Consider the following 18,109-nt stretch of genomic DNA (forward strand, 5'->3'; position numbering starts at 1 on the left):
TTATTATTTAGTAGTTAAACTTAAAGCGGTCAAATAACAAAACCGTTAGCACAAAATACAATGGATCCCTGAGGTATCTGGTACAAGAGGTTCCCCGGTGGTGGAACAAGTTACCAAATATGTTAGATCTGCAGAGTCCCTCTCAGTCTTTAAGAAAAGACTAAAAACCCAGCTCTTCAATGAATGCCTTTGCAACTGCCAGACTGCAACACAAACCACCGTCTATTATCACATGTGAACTTGTTTTGTGGCACTTATCCAGGTTGTGACTAGAACCTTGCTTGTGTTGTATCTACTCTCAGATGTATGTCACTTCAGATAAAAGTGTCCGCTAAATGAAATTGTAGAATTATAGAGTTGTCCAGATATTTCAATAAAAAACTAAAATGTCATTCTCATGGTGGCAAATGAAAGGTCAAGGGATCATCACACTCAGTAGGATTCATCATCTGGGGACGATGAACATAGCAATCCATTCAACAGCTGAGATAGTTCAGTCTGGGCTGAAGTGGTGAACCACACTACAGAACGGTAGCTCCATCACTAAGCTTTTCTGCTAGAATACAAACGTTTTTCACATTTTATAAACTAAACAACTAATCAACAAAGATGGCTAAACAAAAATGTAATTATTTGCAGCGTAATTGTTAGTGATGATCAGAGACCATGACGGTTAATGGGCTTTGAACAATCCATTTCATTTCCATTTAGGAGACATTAACATTGGTTTTGCCATTTGCCTGGTTTCCCTCCTTTAACTTATGAGCTGGTTGTTGTGGCTTCCACCTTAGGCTTGGAAAAATGAGCTTGTCTCCTTGGAAATGTTTGACCCCTGTCCCTTCATCTCTGCTTGATGTCCAGTTCACTGCAGCTAGTTTTGACATGGGTGTTGCCTTTAAAGTGAAAGATCGTGGGGCGGTCTTTAATCAGAATGATAGTGTGAAGAGGAATGGTTTGACCCGTCTGTGTAGGGTGAGCTACAAACAATATGTCTTTACTATCCATACCCCTGAGCTATAGTATTTTTTAAATCTTTACCCTCTTAGCAGTGATGCCTATTCGGACACATGACTCCCTCCTGCATTCCTCTATTCTCCCTCCCTGACCTGACTGACCCTCAATGACTAGTAACCCTTTCTGAGGAGGAAAATACTATGGTCAAGTCTGAACAGCTTCTCATGCTGTACTTTTAATCTAATCTAGTGTCCTTGCACTGAGGAAAAAGATGCCCTTAAGCAATGCACTGCAGGAGGCAAAGGCAGCCTAACTGAACTCAGTAACCTAAAATAAGGAATCTGGGCTAAATTCCTGAAGAGGATGTGGCCGAGTGCTTTTCAGAATCCACCCACTTGTCGTGGCACCTCCAAAAATCCTAACAGGACCCCTCTGAAATGGGTTTCCTTCCTCTAGAGCGACCCCTCACTGAGGGCGGAGGGGTGGTGGGAGCAGGGGAAGGAGGGACCTTCAGAGATTCCCCTGTGCGTTGGACTTGAAAGTTTCTGTTTCTGTGAACTTTACATCAAACGATCATGGGCTGCTGTTGGCTCTTTGAAGTGGCAGAGGCAAGGGGGGTATCGGGGCTGAATACAAGCTTCTGCCTCGACATGTTGTGGTTCAAAAACGGACTCTGCCGCAGTGTAAAAACAGCTCAGCTAAAGGTCTGCTGAAAATGGCACGAGATCAAGGCTAAGAACTTATCTCCTGGTTATCTTTTTCTGTACTATACAGCAGGATCTGTGGATGTACTGTGGTGTTATAATACACACAGTTCACTGAGCTCCTCACTGCCGCTTCTCTTCAGGTCTCTGGTTTGAAACAGTCATCTTTGGTCTGTTGTTTGTTTTACAAGACAAAATGTCAAAAAAGCAAACACTGGCCTAACACAACTACTCCTGCAGCTACTACAGCAACAAAACGTAAAATGTCAGGGGCGAAGATGAATTTTTTTAATTAAGTGATGTGCTTCATAACCACTGTAAACAGGAAATCTGTGGTACTATTTGCAGTAAATGCTCAGTCTGTCAGCAATTAGGAGTGTTGTGGCTTCACGACTGAATTTAATTTGTAGTTTTTCCACTTCAATCTGTTTACTCATCCTACTAGGATCACAGAGATCCCTCACTTTGTTCTTTTTTTTATGTTACTTTCATTTTCTCTTGCTTTGTCACTACTGAACAGTATGTGAAGAACACTCTTGGGGATTGTAATACACACATTTTTAAGTAACATTCTTATATTTACATATTGTTATATTTTATATTTCTTTTTTATACTTTAAACCAATAAACTTTTGAACATAAGATGGAAATTGATACTTTTGTCTGTGTTTTCACAAGATCTGTTTATTATCTGTTGAACTGAACAAAACAGGGAAAATCTGATGTCGTTTAGAAAATGATTTACCATATTTCAATGTTTATCGTGTCATAGAAATATTCTTTATTATAACAAATATTATAACTAATTTTTTTGACATATGTAGATTTGTGAAATAATATTTTGCTGATTAAATACAGTAGAATTTTGCCATGTTATGGTCAAACATTGGAGAAGAAAGAACAACCATTTAGAAAATACATATTTTTGTTTATTTTATGACATGATAGTTTTGACCTGATTTTTTTCTTAGATGTAAGTTCACACATATTTTTGCAACTTTAATTGGCAATATCTATAATTAACAAAACAGGCAAAATCTCTACAAAACAATGGAAAAATTGTAATTTTTCTGTCCTTTTATATATATATATATATATATATATATATATATACAAATTTTTTCATTAGCAGCAAATATCTGTAAAATAATATCTCCACGATTTAACAAGACTTAAAATTGTGAAATTTATGCTCAACCACATTAAAAGCACAAAATACCATTTGTAAAAATACATATTTTTGATGCAGATATTATTTGCAGTTTTGGCCTGTTTTTTCTGGTTAACATGTAAATGAATAGATTTTTCTGTGATATTACTTTTTTTTAAGCCAACATGAAAATTTGTATTTTATCTATCTCTCTCTCTCTCTCTCTCTCTCTCTCTCTCTCTCTATATATATATATATATATATATATATATATATATATATATACATATATATATATATATATCAGCATAGCAGCAAATATCTGTAAAACAATGTTTTGGATGATTCCAGTGGGGAAAAAAAGTGTATTTTATGGCCAGTCATGATAAATGAACAAATGACCATTTATGACCATTTATTTAAAAAAAAATGTAAATTAACAAAACAAGAAAACAAATATAAAGTAACGACAAAGTTTACAAACTGTAATTTTAAAACTTTATTTAGTAATGCTTTTTACAGTGTACCACTATTTTTCCTGCTGGTACTAATGTAGTTTCATATCATTATTATTAGGTTGTGCTAAATCTGTATTATGCATAAAATATCATAAATTGTGACCTTGTCATGATTTTTGACACCTTAACATGATTATAGCCTCCTTTGTGTTATATCCTATGTATATGTTCCTCTTCTTCGGCGGGCACAGGGACCATGCGGACTCCTCAGCCACAGAGGGGCCGGGCTCTGGTTTTCCCATGCACCACCATCCACTGACATTGGTCACTGCTCCACATTAACCAGCCTGCATTCATAAAAAAAGGAAAAAAGAAACGAGGAACCATCTGACAAGCGCAGCGTCCACTGGTAGCTGCCTCACTGTTAATTACGCTCAGCAGAAAACACTGAAACTCAGAGGAGAGGAAAAAAAATGGCCAAAAGTGAGAGGCAAAGAAGAAGTTTGAAGAGTGAGGAGTTCTTCTTTGATTCCGACGCGTCTCTCTTGGATCAGCAAGATTTCGAGATGTCTAGTTGCCCTTTCAATGACGTCTTCAACTCCAAAGACTCCCACATGGAGCAGATCAACACTTTTCTGAAAAACGTACAAGTTTTGCTGGAGGCTGCTCGGTTTCTTGAGAGCGCCGAGAGGAAGGACGGAAGTGAGTTTATTTTGTGCTGCGTTTGATCCTTTTTCATTTGCATCTGAATTTCAGAAAAAAAAGACTTCATTGTCAACAGTCTCAGACAACAAAGGGCTGAGTTCATTCAACTAAGCACCACTGCCTGCAATAAGCACAGCCTATGACAGGGCACTAATACGAGTGATTTACTCTTTGCAATTATAGGAGAAGGACAAACATAAGCGTTCATTATTTTCCTGGAGTACGTTTTATCTGCATTATCGTTGGGCACTGTCGCTTTGCGCCTCCACAATATCTCAACCCAGGATTTCTTTTTTCATTATCCCTGCAGCGTAGATAAAGCAATGTGACATAATGATTAGGTGTGTGGGTGTGAATTTTGGCGACCGTTCCGTTATAATAAATCTGACCACATTGCAGCGCCCTCCAACTCAGTGTAGGATGATGTCATTGTGCCCCCGCAGATTCGATTGGGAAAAAAAAACTTTATAGATAACACACACACACACACACACACACACACACACACACACACACACACACACACACCAAAAAACACGAATAAAAACGCAGATGAATGTTGACTTATGAAAACATAGAAATGTCTGATTTGGCTGTTTGATGTTTTATTTGAACAAATTTTAAGGAATTGTGCCACTATCAGTTAAAAGGCTAATTGTAGATGACATAATCTGGAAGTGCTAATGGACTGTGGCCTATATATATGATTTAATGGCAGGTCATTTAAGAAATGCAATATTAAAAACACATCCTCGATTCATTCTAATAAGTCATGATTTAACGAGGCTGCAGAATAGGTTGCTTTTATCGTCTCGTTGGCGTTCGCCTGACCGTGCAGGGCTGCTTTCGTCAAAAAAAAAAAAAAAAAAAAGGTCGATCACATGGGCCGATCCATGTTGCGAAACTCCTTTTATTTAACTCTCCATATATGGTCTATTGTAATGTTACGTGGGAATTCTTCGCAGATCGCGGTCCACAGCTCTCCTCTCGATTGTTTGCTTCCTGCTATTTGTGGGCGTGCCGCGTTGCTTTCCACATGGCGCAAACCTCCTGTGCGATTGGTCCGCTGCGAGCTCAACCCTCGACGCCTGTCAAAGAGCTCCGCCAATTAGGAGCCCGCTCGGTGGCGACGTCACGTGTTGCTGGGCCTGGCTTCAGGCGGCAAGTACAAGCCCCCAGACTCGGTGCACCACGGGAGTTGGAGGCTTTTTCTTTTTTTGTAGACGAGCAAGAGACATAAGTTACTGGTATTTGTGTTCATAGAAACTCATAAAATAATATAAGTAATCAATGAATTATTTTTTTTTCATCATTATTATCAACAATCTTCAGTAACTCTAATGCGATATTATTGGTCAGCGATGTGAAAGTAATCTTGAAAATTTTAATATGTATTTGAGCTTTTATTTTGATCACAAGCATCAGTGACCCCATTAAACTGCTCAAGAACACAAGTATTAGTGTTCATTCAGTGTCACATGAAAGAACAGACTTAATTATCGATTGATTTGTGTTTACCAAAAGTAACCATAAGTAACAGCAATCTTCAATGTTTAACTGCCAATATGTATTGCCACTTTTTTTTACTAACTTTGATCAGAAGTAACAATGACCTTGTCAAATTTCTGTAAAACATTAATCCCTGCATTATCCGTAAAAAAATTCAGCTGAAATTGTTGAGACACAGGGCAGTCTGAATGACCAATTAGATGTCAATATTGAAATTGGAGGAAAACATCAAAAGGCTACATGCAATAATTCATTAGGAAGTAGAACCATAAAGTTCATATTCTTAAATATTTTTGCACTGATACCGAAAAGAAAAATGAAAAAAAGAGCATTGAAAATAAAAAAGAAGATATATTTATATAGTCATCATGGGTACATTCTGCACTGCTCCACGGATGTGTATTTATTTAATAATTAAACTGACCTTCCCTGCATTTATTTGTATCATAAAGCATTTATAGAAGGCGTTCTGCTGGAGAAATCCCATTAAAGGGAGAGCTGTTAAATTCAATGATACTCTGTTTCCCAGAATGCATCACGTTTGGCCCGGCCTCTTCTCCGCTCGGTCCCCGCCTCCCAGCTGAGCAGCTAGGTAAACAAACAGGAGAGGAGAGGAAACGAGCAGCAGCAGGCACTTTGCTGGCTCTGGGCTTCCTCGGGGGAAATTTTATATTGTTTATACCCGTTTTTGTAAAAATAATTATAGTAATTTGATATCGCGTTTCATAGAAACTTTTAATACTTTGATACACTGGTTTTGACATTTTCTAACAACGAAACCTGGCAAGGATTGGCTATAGCTTGCTAGCTTACACTGGATTTTTTCCCTTTTTTTCACCTCGACAAAGGCTGCTGATGAGCCAGCAAAGACACTGAACAAGATAGTAATACGTCGGGGTTTTTTGTTGTTTTTAAACAAAGCTTACCAGTGTAGTAATAACCGATGTACCGTCTTCCCTGTATTTAAAAGCGACCGGCCGTTGCTGCTGCCAAAGCTAACGTTAAAACGCCGAAGAGAGCTTTGCTAACGTTAACGGCAGCCAGCCTCAGGAAAGAATGACGGCTGTTCAGCTAATAAATATCCAACGGTTATTGGAAGCAGCGGAATATCTAGAAAGGAGAGAAAGAGGTGATTATATATTGAAATGACGCTTTATTTATTTTAGCTGCAGAACTAAAGTGTGAAGCGTAAAAGCTCTTAGTGAAAAACCTACCTGAGGAGATATTTTCACCTGCACATACTGAGTTCTCGTCAGCATCACCAGTTGTGCTACAAGAAAAAAAACGTCTAAACTCATCCGTGATGGCTTTTTTTCCCCCTTTCAACAGAATGTGAACACGGATATGCGTCGACATTTCCGTCAAATCAGAACACAAACTACCAGAGGCAAAGAAAATTCCGAAATAAGAAGTTCAGCAGTAACCACAATAGGTAAGAAACACATTTTTCACTGAAAGTTGTGATTTTTTTTTCAGATTTATACTACATATACATACATATATATTTGTTGCTCTTGATCGATGCTTCAGAAAGTCTTTTACACGTGAATTTCTGCAGTTGGTGTAGTAACACAGTTGCTGGCGGGATTTACCCCATTCAGAAAACTGATTTCTATGTGAGGAGAAGTTTGCATTGATTTATTAAAGATGTGTCAAACTTTTAGAGACATTATGACACCCATTCGGTGTACGTTTGACTGTCCACACCGCCGTTTTGCTGGCTTGGGGGAGGGGGTAGCACCAACGGCTCTGCTGGCTTTTCATCAGCTGATTGTCAAACGGACTGCAGTGGCCGAGGTTAGGGATCGCGGTGAAAGTGACAGCCTCAAAACGAAAAACATCATTCGTAATGCTGTGCCATTCTTTCGTTTACAGTTAAATACACTTGAACGATTTTGCAGTGGTTTGACTTGACACATTTCCTTAGGTTCTGACGGTAGACATACGCATTTTTTTCCTATCTCAGATATGTTTTACACTGTGGGAGAGAGCGATATTTTGTCTTTTGCCCTAAAGAGGAAATGCTGCTATTTATGGCTGGTGTTGTTTGCAGACATCTAAAGGTGAATATGTAGAGCCTCTTTCAAGAGTAATGATGCTCAGTGCAATCAGTAATTTGCTACTTTCCCATTATATACTTTTTTATTTTCTGGAGAACTGCATGGATGCACTTTTCATGTACATTATTTCAAAGGTGTTGATGAGCATTGTGGAACATATGTTTAGCAATCTATTAGCGTATAGCTCATTGTAACACTGTCTGATAATGACATCATTAGCAGCCACGAAGATTAAGGTCCTTGTCGAGTTCATCGCTTTCACTGATGGCAAGAACTTGTCTTTGGTAGTAGAAGCAGGGAGGATCTCCAAAGTTAAGACCCACTTATATTGTTTTCTCTTGATGCTAGGCAGCTTACATTAATCTGTCCATTGACAGTCATGCATCAAACGCAAGCCCCACACACTCTCTTTCCCAGAGCCTTTTAATATTAATGCAAGAGAGGGCCACAAACAGGAACTGCGCATTACTCATCATGAGCGCAGAACGCTGCCTAGTTCTGCATGGCAACAGTCATGATCAGATGTATCGTAAGTCTCAGACCCTGTTCATAACGCCTCATAACACTTGGCTCTAATATAAGAACGCATCAGCTATTGGAAGAATTTGCTGTTTAATGTAAAATTAAATATCACTAGAGCAATAAGCTTATACCAAGCGTGTTTGTCCTGAAAGCGGCCTCAATAAAAGGACAACTTAAAGATTCAGCAGTGGAATGATTTTATATTCAGGATTAAAAAAAAAAAAAGGCAGCAAGAGGCACAGAGAAAAGATTTCTTTTTTAAATGCTTAATATCACAGAGAAGCATGACAGATTACACCGTGCAAGAATAGTGTTTGGTGTTGGTCTTGTTCTCCGCAGAGACATGTTCACAACTCAGCCAGGGAGTTAACACATTTCGTATCTAACATCGTTTCACAGCCTCTTATTGTGATGTGGCTTATTTTATTCCCGCTGGAAGTGCACACCTTGCAAACCAACAAAACAGCATTATTTGGATATTGCCAGTGTGCCAGGGCTACTGATGGGACACATGTCTGCATCCCATATATGACCTGCCAACATAGGTGAGAGTTCTTTCTAATTAGTCAAAGTTGTGAGCAGTTTTTATCACCTCACAATGTCAGATGGCTACGTCCACGGAAATAAGGGCATCATGTTTTAGCCACAGAGGTCTGAGCGTATCTGCCATAACTCTTCTGTCATCTTATATATGTGCATTTTTAATGACAAAAACAGATTGATTACACGTTTGACTAGTGAAGGTGTCCTGATGAGAACATCTTACTCTGCTTACACCTCAGAAACACACCCTTATTCATGCATATAAACTCTGAGGGCCTTCCAAATGTAATGCTAAGCTGAGTTCTTAGAGGATGTGATAATGTATTCATCACAATATTTATATTACTTTTACATTTCAGTTGAACACATTTTACTATCAGCTTCTAGCTTGCTCCAGCTATAGCAGTCTTCTCGGTAGCATGTTGAGGCTTATCTGACCTGTCCTCTCTTGTCTACCGTTTATAGCAGGGCTGCTTTATCTCATTGACCCACTCTGTGTGTGCATACGCATTCACACAGATACACATCCACGTGCAGGCCTACAGAAGGAAGCTCGCTGCTGTTGTGTGTGGCCTTGAGCCAGTTTATAATCTATATTGCATTGTTGTCATGCTCCAGACATGCAGATATTTGATACTGGAGGCAGCAAAAGGGGCTTGTCGTGATAATAACCTATGGAAATGTAAGCTGACTTAGACTGATTTGTGTAGGTGGGGGACATGCTAAGATTTGCTGTGTCTGTGTGTCGCGATTGCTTGATGGTGGGGCTTGTAACAGGACTGATCTAAGGCTAGCCTGGCTTTCAGAACAGTAAATGGAGTGACATCGGCATTGCCTTAGAGTTCTTAAGTTATTTCTTTAGGAAAAAACATCAAATTTGGGTTTACTCCAATTTCTTTATTGCTGTCTGTATTATGAAAGTTTTTGAAATTTTACCAAGCAACACAGATTCCGTGCAGCAGTTTTGCCATGCATATTTTGCATTATTAGCTGTCAAAGTATTCATCTTCTTTTAGCAAAACTACACTTACTACCAGCAAGAATAATTATATACATAGAAAAAGTCAGCAACAAACACAAGACTGTTTATTTTCCCAATAAAGGACAAATTTTGGAAATGTCTTTATTATAAACAGAGGAGATTGTTTAGATTTATCAGCTATGTGATTTTAGCATATGTGTCTGGTTGGCGAGCATAGCCGTGCATGACTATTACAGGGCTGCAGAATATGTAAGTTGAAACCTGTCAAGTGCGTGCGTGCATGAGAACACTTAAACACTTACAGGTTTTCAGGGAATGGCCTTCGCCGACGTACATGTGAGCTCTGGGTTTTGCTGTGATAGCAGCTACTCAACCTGGCCATAGACCTTGTCATGTTAAATCAAATATACTGCCACGGTTGACTGAACATCCAGGCTTGTTTATCCACCTACACAAACAGTAATGTATTCTAATGTAGATGTATGGTGTTTTCATTGGTGTGAATAATTAAACTTGGGGAAAATAATTTCCTCTGAAGCAGGGACAATTTATATAGACTGAACCACAGCCTTGGACGGCTAGCATTCTCTCTGTTCTGTTTTCATCTCTTGTTCTCTTTATGTTTTACTACACCTATATGAACAAAATGGCAGTTTCGTCAACTGAGCTCAGTATTTAAAGAAAAAAAGAAAGCCTAATTGAGGTATTGAAAACGCACAGTATACAGTAGTGTTTGACCAAGGACGGGTTCCATTCATCAGCACCCCCCCAACTTCAAATCCTGCGCCCACTGAGACGAGGTCGAGTGGAGTTTGTATGCATGTGGACGGCTGTTTAAGCATCTTGTCTCCCTTCAGTATGTTGCCACACAAAGACACTCTTAGGGACCAGCTGATTCACTTTACATTATTAACAGAGCACTGAATCCTGGCTGCTTGTGTGTATTTGTATGTGCATGCTCATACTTGCCCAACAGGACTCGCACATACACACACATATATGCTAATGCACTGCGTGAATGTGTCTGCAGTGTCACACACATCCTCCCAGAGTTTTGCTGTGCATTATTGAGGAAGAGGCTGTGCAATGCCACAGTGCACATGCCTGGATGTCACGTTGACATTTGTTGGTATTAAGGCTTCAGTGTGCCGGACATAGAACTGCTTTTGTTTGGGATTTATTAATAAATTCATAAATCACATCTGATAAACCAATTCACCATGCGCCACTCAGCCCATGTTTGTTTAGCTGATATACTTATCTTAATATTGCACCTAATTTCCCCATGTGGAGTGCATTGCCTTTTATGGCAAAGATACACTCGGCCCGTATTTTGCTTCTTCAGTGTGCAAAAGTACACAGTTTCTCTTGATTTAATGGTTTCTGTTTTCTGTTTTGCAGATCGACACATAATGAGCTGGAAAAGAATAGGTGAGTTGACAATATGTTTTGTTTTTTGTTTTTTTTTTAAAAAACAATTCACATTTCAATAGCAGAACACATCCTGCAGACAGATACACAACCTGCCCTGCCATGTGAACTAGTCATGTCCTACTTTCATTTTGCTCGGCAAGGGTTTTGGCACTTCCTCTTCAACAGGTTTACAAAATGAAAAGTATGGAGTTACCCAGTTGTGTTCAAGAAATTTGCTCCCTTTTTTTAATCTTCCCCCTGTTTTCTCTCCCTCTCGTGGACACTCTCTTTGCACTTTTTTTGTGCAAAGACTTAGAAAGCTATGCAACGGTTTGGTTGCTAAATGTCTTGTTTTTTGCCTCCATGTGGCTGTGTGGGTCGATGTGACGCAAATTTCATCATCTGAGTGTCTCCATGCAGCTCAAAATTAGTGACTACACCAGCTGTCCCCACTATGAGTGCACCGACTGTGCATGTGCTAGAAAAGTAAACTGGACATTCATTTCATGCACTGAGTGTATGGATTGTATTTCACATCCTTGGGCCTATTCTCATTACGCGGTCTCACCCAGCAATTTCTTTTTTTTTTCTGCGTTTTCCTTGATGTTCAGCCAAATACAACAAACAATGCCGCTTTTCTCATTGCTGTCAGGTGATTGCCATCATGTTTTCTAGTGAACATGCGTGGAACGTGTACATGTACACATCTCACCACTTTTGGAATGTCTGCATGTGACCTCGAATATGACAACTGCTTAAGGGTTTTTGAGTTATATCTTTAGGCAAAACTACATGCATGGACAGCTGGTAATAAAGTAAAAAAGTGCTGTTAGTTTTGATGCAAACATTTTTTTTGATTGGTATGTAGTATCGACAACAAAAAACACGTCCTTTCAATGCCTTTCTAGCCCGAGCATGATTCTATCCTGAGCTATCACTCCTTTCAAGATGGTATCTGCTGGGTGAAAAGTGGGGTATTCAGCGAGACCGTGGTTTGTGATGGTTTACCACATCGTCCTCTGATGAGCGCAAGAGCTGGTTTCTTAGAAACCCTTATCAGATCGAGTTCACCACCCACATAGGGTGCTTGCTGGTGTTTATGTTCTGTGAATTTGCAGGCTCCAAGAGTCAAGCAGTAAAGGGTTTTCTTTGACACCATAAATAAGAGTGGCTAGACTTTCAGGATTTATGGTAAATAGAAAAAAAGCTCTCCTTCCATTTCATTATCTCAGAGCGTGTGGGTACAATGAAAGGATGTGGGAGGCTGGATCCATTCAGTGTAATTACATATCACCTCAGCCTGTTTTTTCTCGCCATTCTCCCTGGCAGCCTCTTCTGAAAGGATGGGAACATTGGAAGGAGAGCCGTCCAGTGAGTTAAATATAGACAAGAGTTGATGTGTCATCTTGGTGCTCATATGTGAAGCCACACAAGGCCAGCCGGTCGGCTGACTTGCCTCGGCAGATTGTGGCACCCATGCGGGGTTGCATTTTTTCAGTGTTCCACCCACACAAATGCATTTCAAAAAAGGTGCCAGCTCAGTTGTTTGTTCCTATAACGCAGTGTGAAGGCTGTTTTTCGTCACTCTTTCCACATTCTTGAAGTTGATCTTTGTAGTATGGCCTGTTTCTCTGGCCATTTATGAAGTGCAGCCATCTCTACCACTGCCTACAGACTAGTGTAAAGCCTGTGCAGGGTACAACAGAAGGCATCAGAGCTGACTTTGTTCTCAGTGCTGGCATACCACTAAATTAAGATTACTGTGAAGTAATGAACTGTTAGGTAGATCATTTGAATAACTGGTGAGATAATACTCCATATGTGATAAAGTTGATTTACAGATGTAAAAGTGACATTTGACAGCAAGAGTTTTGCCTCAGTGTTTTTTTCATTCTCATGATGTGTATAACATCCACTGAAACTTGCATCTTGTGCCTCCTTTTTTTTTTTCCTGGCTCCACTTTGCAGACTCACTCAGAGAACTGCAGCACAGCAGATGCGGGCTGAGAACAGGCTGTCCTGTACCACACCACTGTACCAAATCCAGATACTGACACCCTGTTTTTCTTCACTCTTTTCTTTGTCTTCAGCTCAAAACAGTGATCATGGTGTTGTTGCTTAGTAGTTGATGAGTACAAGACTAATTTAAATTTCCATTGGCAAAGAAAGGGGGTAAAAATTGAAATGGTAATCCATCTTTTCAGAGGCACACTTAAAGTCAGAATCATTTATAATCCCCCCTTTTTTTGCCAGCAGCTAATCCAATTCCCTTTAAGCACGTCCCACTGTAAGTTATATGTATCAGGCATAGTTGTTCACCCAAGTGTGTCAGGCTTATACCAGGATTCTACAACAGCAGCAGCAGCAGCTTTCGTTCCATCTCAGCAGATTTCCAAGTCCTGTAAATTGGAGGCACCTCCTTTATGGTCCAGCCAGACTGAGGTTTTTTTAACACTTATCAAGCCCGTGTATCTACAGCCGGCGAGACGATTTGCCTTGCATGGCTACCACAGGTCTTGATAACCTCTGCGGCACGTAGACTCATTGTGACAGCAGAGACCTCAAGAGGCAGATAAGAGGCACCGAAAGAGGAGAAAAAAAACTTTACATTCCAGATACTCAACCTCTGTGGTGGGACCAGATGACATGGTAGCTCTGCTGCTTTGATCATGTACCTCTTATAGCCTTATTTCACTTCCACGTGTCAGTACGAAATTACACTGCCTTAGTGGGATTTAACAGTAAAAGGCTTGTATGCCTGCGTGTTGCAAGCGCACCACTTTGATCTCATAGACCTCTGTGTATTAGTCATTTTCTTTCAAACACATTGATACTGAATTCCCTACCTGAGGTTAGTTGGTGGTTGATTATTGTGTATCATGTAGGGGATGTGTACTACACAAAATAACCAAGGTTTTCCACAGCTCAGAGTTTAATCTGTAGGTGTTCTGCTAGTTGTTTTTTTCCTATCTTATGGATGATGACTCTGTTTATGAATGATCAATACAGCAGGCTTTTACTTGCTATAATAAATCCCCAAGAGCTATTGCTTATCATCTGAGTTCCTCCTCTACTGCGACTTGGTCATTTTAATATTGTTTATCGAGGCCTGGCTTATAATACACACGGCAAATTATTTTCTCCAGTGCCCAGGCAGTGGAAGCAATATTAGCTTTTCCACTTGATTCTTTACGAGGGGAGCTGGGCAAACAGTGTGTGTCAAACGCCTTTCAGCATGTGCCTGTGGAATATTAAAAAGGCTCACTCTTGGCCATTAGAATCGTCCTTGGGTGACATGTAAGGAGCACTGGTGAGGTCCAAATTTGTTTTGCCTCAGCAGTATCGCCTCATTTGCGTGTTTTTGTGTGTGTGTGTGTGTGTGTGTGTGTGTGTGTGTGTGTGTGTGTGTGTGTGTGTGTGTGTGTGTGTGTGTGTGTGTGTGTGTGTGTGTGTGTGTGTGTCTGTGTGTGTGTGTGTGTGTGTGTGTGTGTGTGTGTGTGTGTGTGTGTGTGTTTCTCTTCCTACGTGGCATATGGAATAGTCAGAATTTATGATTAGATTTTAATGCTTGCTACTCTGCTTAACGTAAAAGTATCCTACTGCTAAATTTGCATCATCAGAGATAGAGAAACGCTGGAGTGTGCAAGGTACTAATTTCGATTAATTGAACATGGGTTACACTTTTATAGGCTTTTTGGCTCATTTTCTTTTATATTTGAAAGCATTTTAAGGTGAAAGGGATATTGAAATTTTTGGTCAGTCTAAGCTTAAGTGATATACATTTTTCCTTTTTAACACTCTAAGTTTCCAATAACTATTTCAGTTCAATGGCATTTTTGCTTTTCATTTTGCATCACCTCCTCAGACTGTTATAGTTAAAAGTTTCTTCTTCTGTTTTATGAAAGAAATTTGTATGGGAAGAGCTTGTGTGTTGCTGAACTGACCCCGATTTTCACTAGACGGGTGTCAAGTTTTTCAAATGGTACATATCTTTTTCATGCATTTCTGTTCTGTCTAACCAGTGGGCTATAAACTCGGTGCTGTTGTTCCAGCCTTGGGCTTGGATGATCAGTCGAACATGAATAAGCTGGGGTTACATTTTCTAGCTGTGCTGATGCTCCTTGAAGAAAGCAGAACTGCTTCACCAGCCTTTCTGTTGTCTTCCCAGTGAGTGCAGCCTATTCTCAGGCTCTGCTGCAGGGCCTAAAACTGGGACCATTTGTTCTGACCAACGTGACGACTTGTAAGCTTTTCTTGGCTCAGAAAAGCAGCTTAAGGGACTTGATCTTTGGTCTGGTGAGCCCAGCTAGAGCATGCACACGTGCTGGAGCATGTCACCTCCCCTTTCTCTCAGGCCACCCAGTCCCCGTTCTTAATAGCGTAGCTTGGCTTTGGCTTAGCTAATGATGGTGTCAGAGGACAAGGAAGTAATTGACAGGCTAACGGGATGAGTAGAGGGATCGGTCAAACACACCTGACTAAGGGAAGCCTTAAGCAGCACGCAAACCTGATCTACATTCCAAGTGAGTGTACAGCAAGCATTTCTGCCCTGTAATTAATGTGGTGAGACATGAGCCTGTATCAGGGTGGGATATTCGCACCAGGCACCACAAACATTTAGATGGTGGCTGTGGGTAGACGTCTGCCTCCTCCACCAACTAGTGTGGCAGGTGCCCAGCTGTAATGGGGAGGTCTCAGTCTGTTTTTAAAGCCTTAGTTGGCTTATAAGATGGTGAAAGTACCTTATTTAAGCTGTGTACTCAGGAATGCACACATTACCTTCAGCCAAGTCAACTATAAGACAAGCCAAAACAGGATCCCTGCTTTTTCACTCGCTCCTTGTTGGTGGCACGAGTGAGTTGTTCTGAGTTGAGGAGGAGGAGGATTAAATTACCCTTTATTGATTTATGTTTCAATCGCACCTGCCTGTTGGGTTGCCAGGTTTCTGACAGGAGAACCTTTTTGTAGATTGGCATTCTCAGCGGGCCTAGTCACATACGTTTTTAAGAGAAGCACTTACCTTTAATATCAAGAAATTGGAAAATCTATAGGCCTACAGACAGTGTAAAAAAATGGACTTGATTTTCTAACTTTCTAATCAGCCAAATTGGGAAAAAGGCACCAACATCAAGTGACAAGGGGACAAAGTATTGTTAAAGGATGATAAAATCGAGAATAAGCAAACTTTGTTAATCAATGACATGCTATTGATATAAGCTCAACAATCACTCTAGCTGATTTTTACTTTAACATATTATATGGAGTAGTATAGGTACATCTGTCTTTGTTTTCTATATTTTCGGTATCGTATGCTGTAATTTGAGATTGAAAGCAGCTGCCTCGTGAAAGCTGTGATGCAAGGAGTGCCGACCTATACAGTTCTGTGGACATATCTTGGTATCCCCACTGGCCTGCTGTCAGATGGTGGAAGACACTGTGAAATCAGAGGTCAACATTGTTTTGCGTCAGAGTCCATCCCCACACAGATGTTCTGTAGACAGGTGTGAAGAAAGGCCCCAGCCAGGGGACTGGATGCAGGCACTTGAAGGCTCACCCATCACTCACATCTTGTCTTGCTCTTCTGACCCTTGACTCATTTTATCTTGGCGCCTTCTTGTTGTGCCCTTATCCTGCAAAAGTGCATAGGTAGAGCATTCTATGGAAGGACAGTGTAACCAAATGGAGCAAAACGGGACAGGCATGCGGGCTTAGTCAGCAGGTTTCAGCCGTTAAACCAGCCAGTCTCTGACTCAAAAGCTTGTTTTAATCTTTACTAATGGAAAATGGAAAATTGTCACTGATACCACTTCAGCTGTAGGTGTTCAAGCTAATCAACTTAAGTAGGGACTGTATGTTCAGGCTGTACTGTAATATTGTGCAAAGTGTTCCGCTCCTCCCACACAGTATGTTGTTCAACTTGTGCCATTAACTGCATTGGTTCAGTCCTGTTGATAAGTGCACTTCGGGCTAAATGGATGTGGTTACATATTGTTCCAGGAAAAAATACTCCAAATTCTCTTCCTCATTCCTAGAGCAGCAAGTTCCTTTAGCAGCAACTTAACCTTAGGAAGAGAAGCAGAAAGATGGAAAGAGAGGGGAAATAGGATGCTTGTCGAAGGCGCAAGACAGACTCAATTAGGCTAAAGCTGACTATGGTTTCTATTTTAAGCCACATGGCTGGGGAAAAAGGGGAAACACGACTGCTTTCTGACCAATCATAGAGGTTATCTTTTCGCCAATGAGAGCAGTGAGATGACGAAGCAGTGAGAGAAAACTCCACCCCTTACTCCCACAACAGCTACCTCAGATTCTCTCATAATCAAAGCCCACACTGAATGTCATGATTTACAGTTTCCACAATGAGAACTAAAGTCTAACACCCAGCGGATCAGCCTGCCACCAACCGCATTAAGTGGCTCAGTAAGATAAGTTTAACTGGGGTGAGAGAGAAAGTGAACGTGTGCATGTGTTGAGAAACGAGTGCGTTTTGCGCATTAACGGTTGCTGCAGAATGCTTGGATTACACGCCCTCCCCTGTCCTCTATTGGATGTATTAAAACACACGAACAAGTGTAAGAGGGTTGTGATCAGACAGGACAACCTCCTAACATGCACACACCTCCCCGCCCCCACCCTGCCCCTAGAGCCAACATCTGGCTGGATCTCCCTGGATTTACACTAGGCACATTTTTGGAGCCAGGCCATATTGGAGTTTTAATCCAAAGCTTCTGCCCTCGCCCCTCCGGTCACAGAGGACTAAAGGGGAAAGTGAGGGTTGTGGATGGGTATTGTCTGTGGGTTAGGGAGCGAACACTAGCACAGTTGGCAAAAGAGTAGGAGCGATGAGGCATTCTGATGACATACGGGGTTAAAGATGCTGACCATGTAGCCGCTACTTCCTCAATTCGAGTCAGTTGTTGTCCACTATCAAAAATGAAGCCAAAAAGCCTCAGAAAGCGGTCGGACAAGTAGAGGGAATGTGTGTATTTTTTGCAGAGTACAAATCCAGTCACACGGTCTGAATGTGAGTGCATTTCAGGTCAGTTGCCAAAGACAAGTGTATTTATAACACTGCTTGTGCACTTGTAGGTGGTGTGATTCTTGTTGAG

At 40.7% G+C, this 18,109-nt stretch overlaps 1 protein-coding gene across 2 annotated transcripts in view; it reads left to right on the top strand.

Moving 5' to 3' along the window:
* The first annotated feature begins 3,611 nt into the window (after positions 1 to 3,611).
* mxi1 (max interactor 1, dimerization protein) overlaps positions 3,612 to 18,109 on the top strand; it is a 31,933-nt gene continuing 17,435 nt past the window's right edge. Inside the window, exons 1-3 of one of the 2 annotated variants that reach the window (XM_023272362.3) lie at positions 3,612 to 3,968; positions 6,810 to 6,912; positions 10,989 to 11,018. In XM_023272362.3, coding sequence (XP_023128130.1) covers positions 3,740 to 3,968; positions 6,810 to 6,912; positions 10,989 to 11,018 — 362 coding nt within the window. In that variant the 5' untranslated portion in view covers positions 3,612 to 3,739. Of the gene's footprint in view, positions 3,969 to 4,046; positions 6,610 to 6,809; positions 6,913 to 10,988; positions 11,019 to 18,109 lie in introns of those variants that run through there. The other variant, XM_023272363.3, reaches the window with a different exon arrangement.

Source organism: Amphiprion ocellaris, chromosome 4 (assembly GCF_022539595.1).
Source record: "Amphiprion ocellaris isolate individual 3 ecotype Okinawa chromosome 4, ASM2253959v1, whole genome shotgun sequence".
NCBI classification, from domain to species: Eukaryota; Metazoa; Chordata; class Actinopteri; family Pomacentridae; genus Amphiprion; species Amphiprion ocellaris.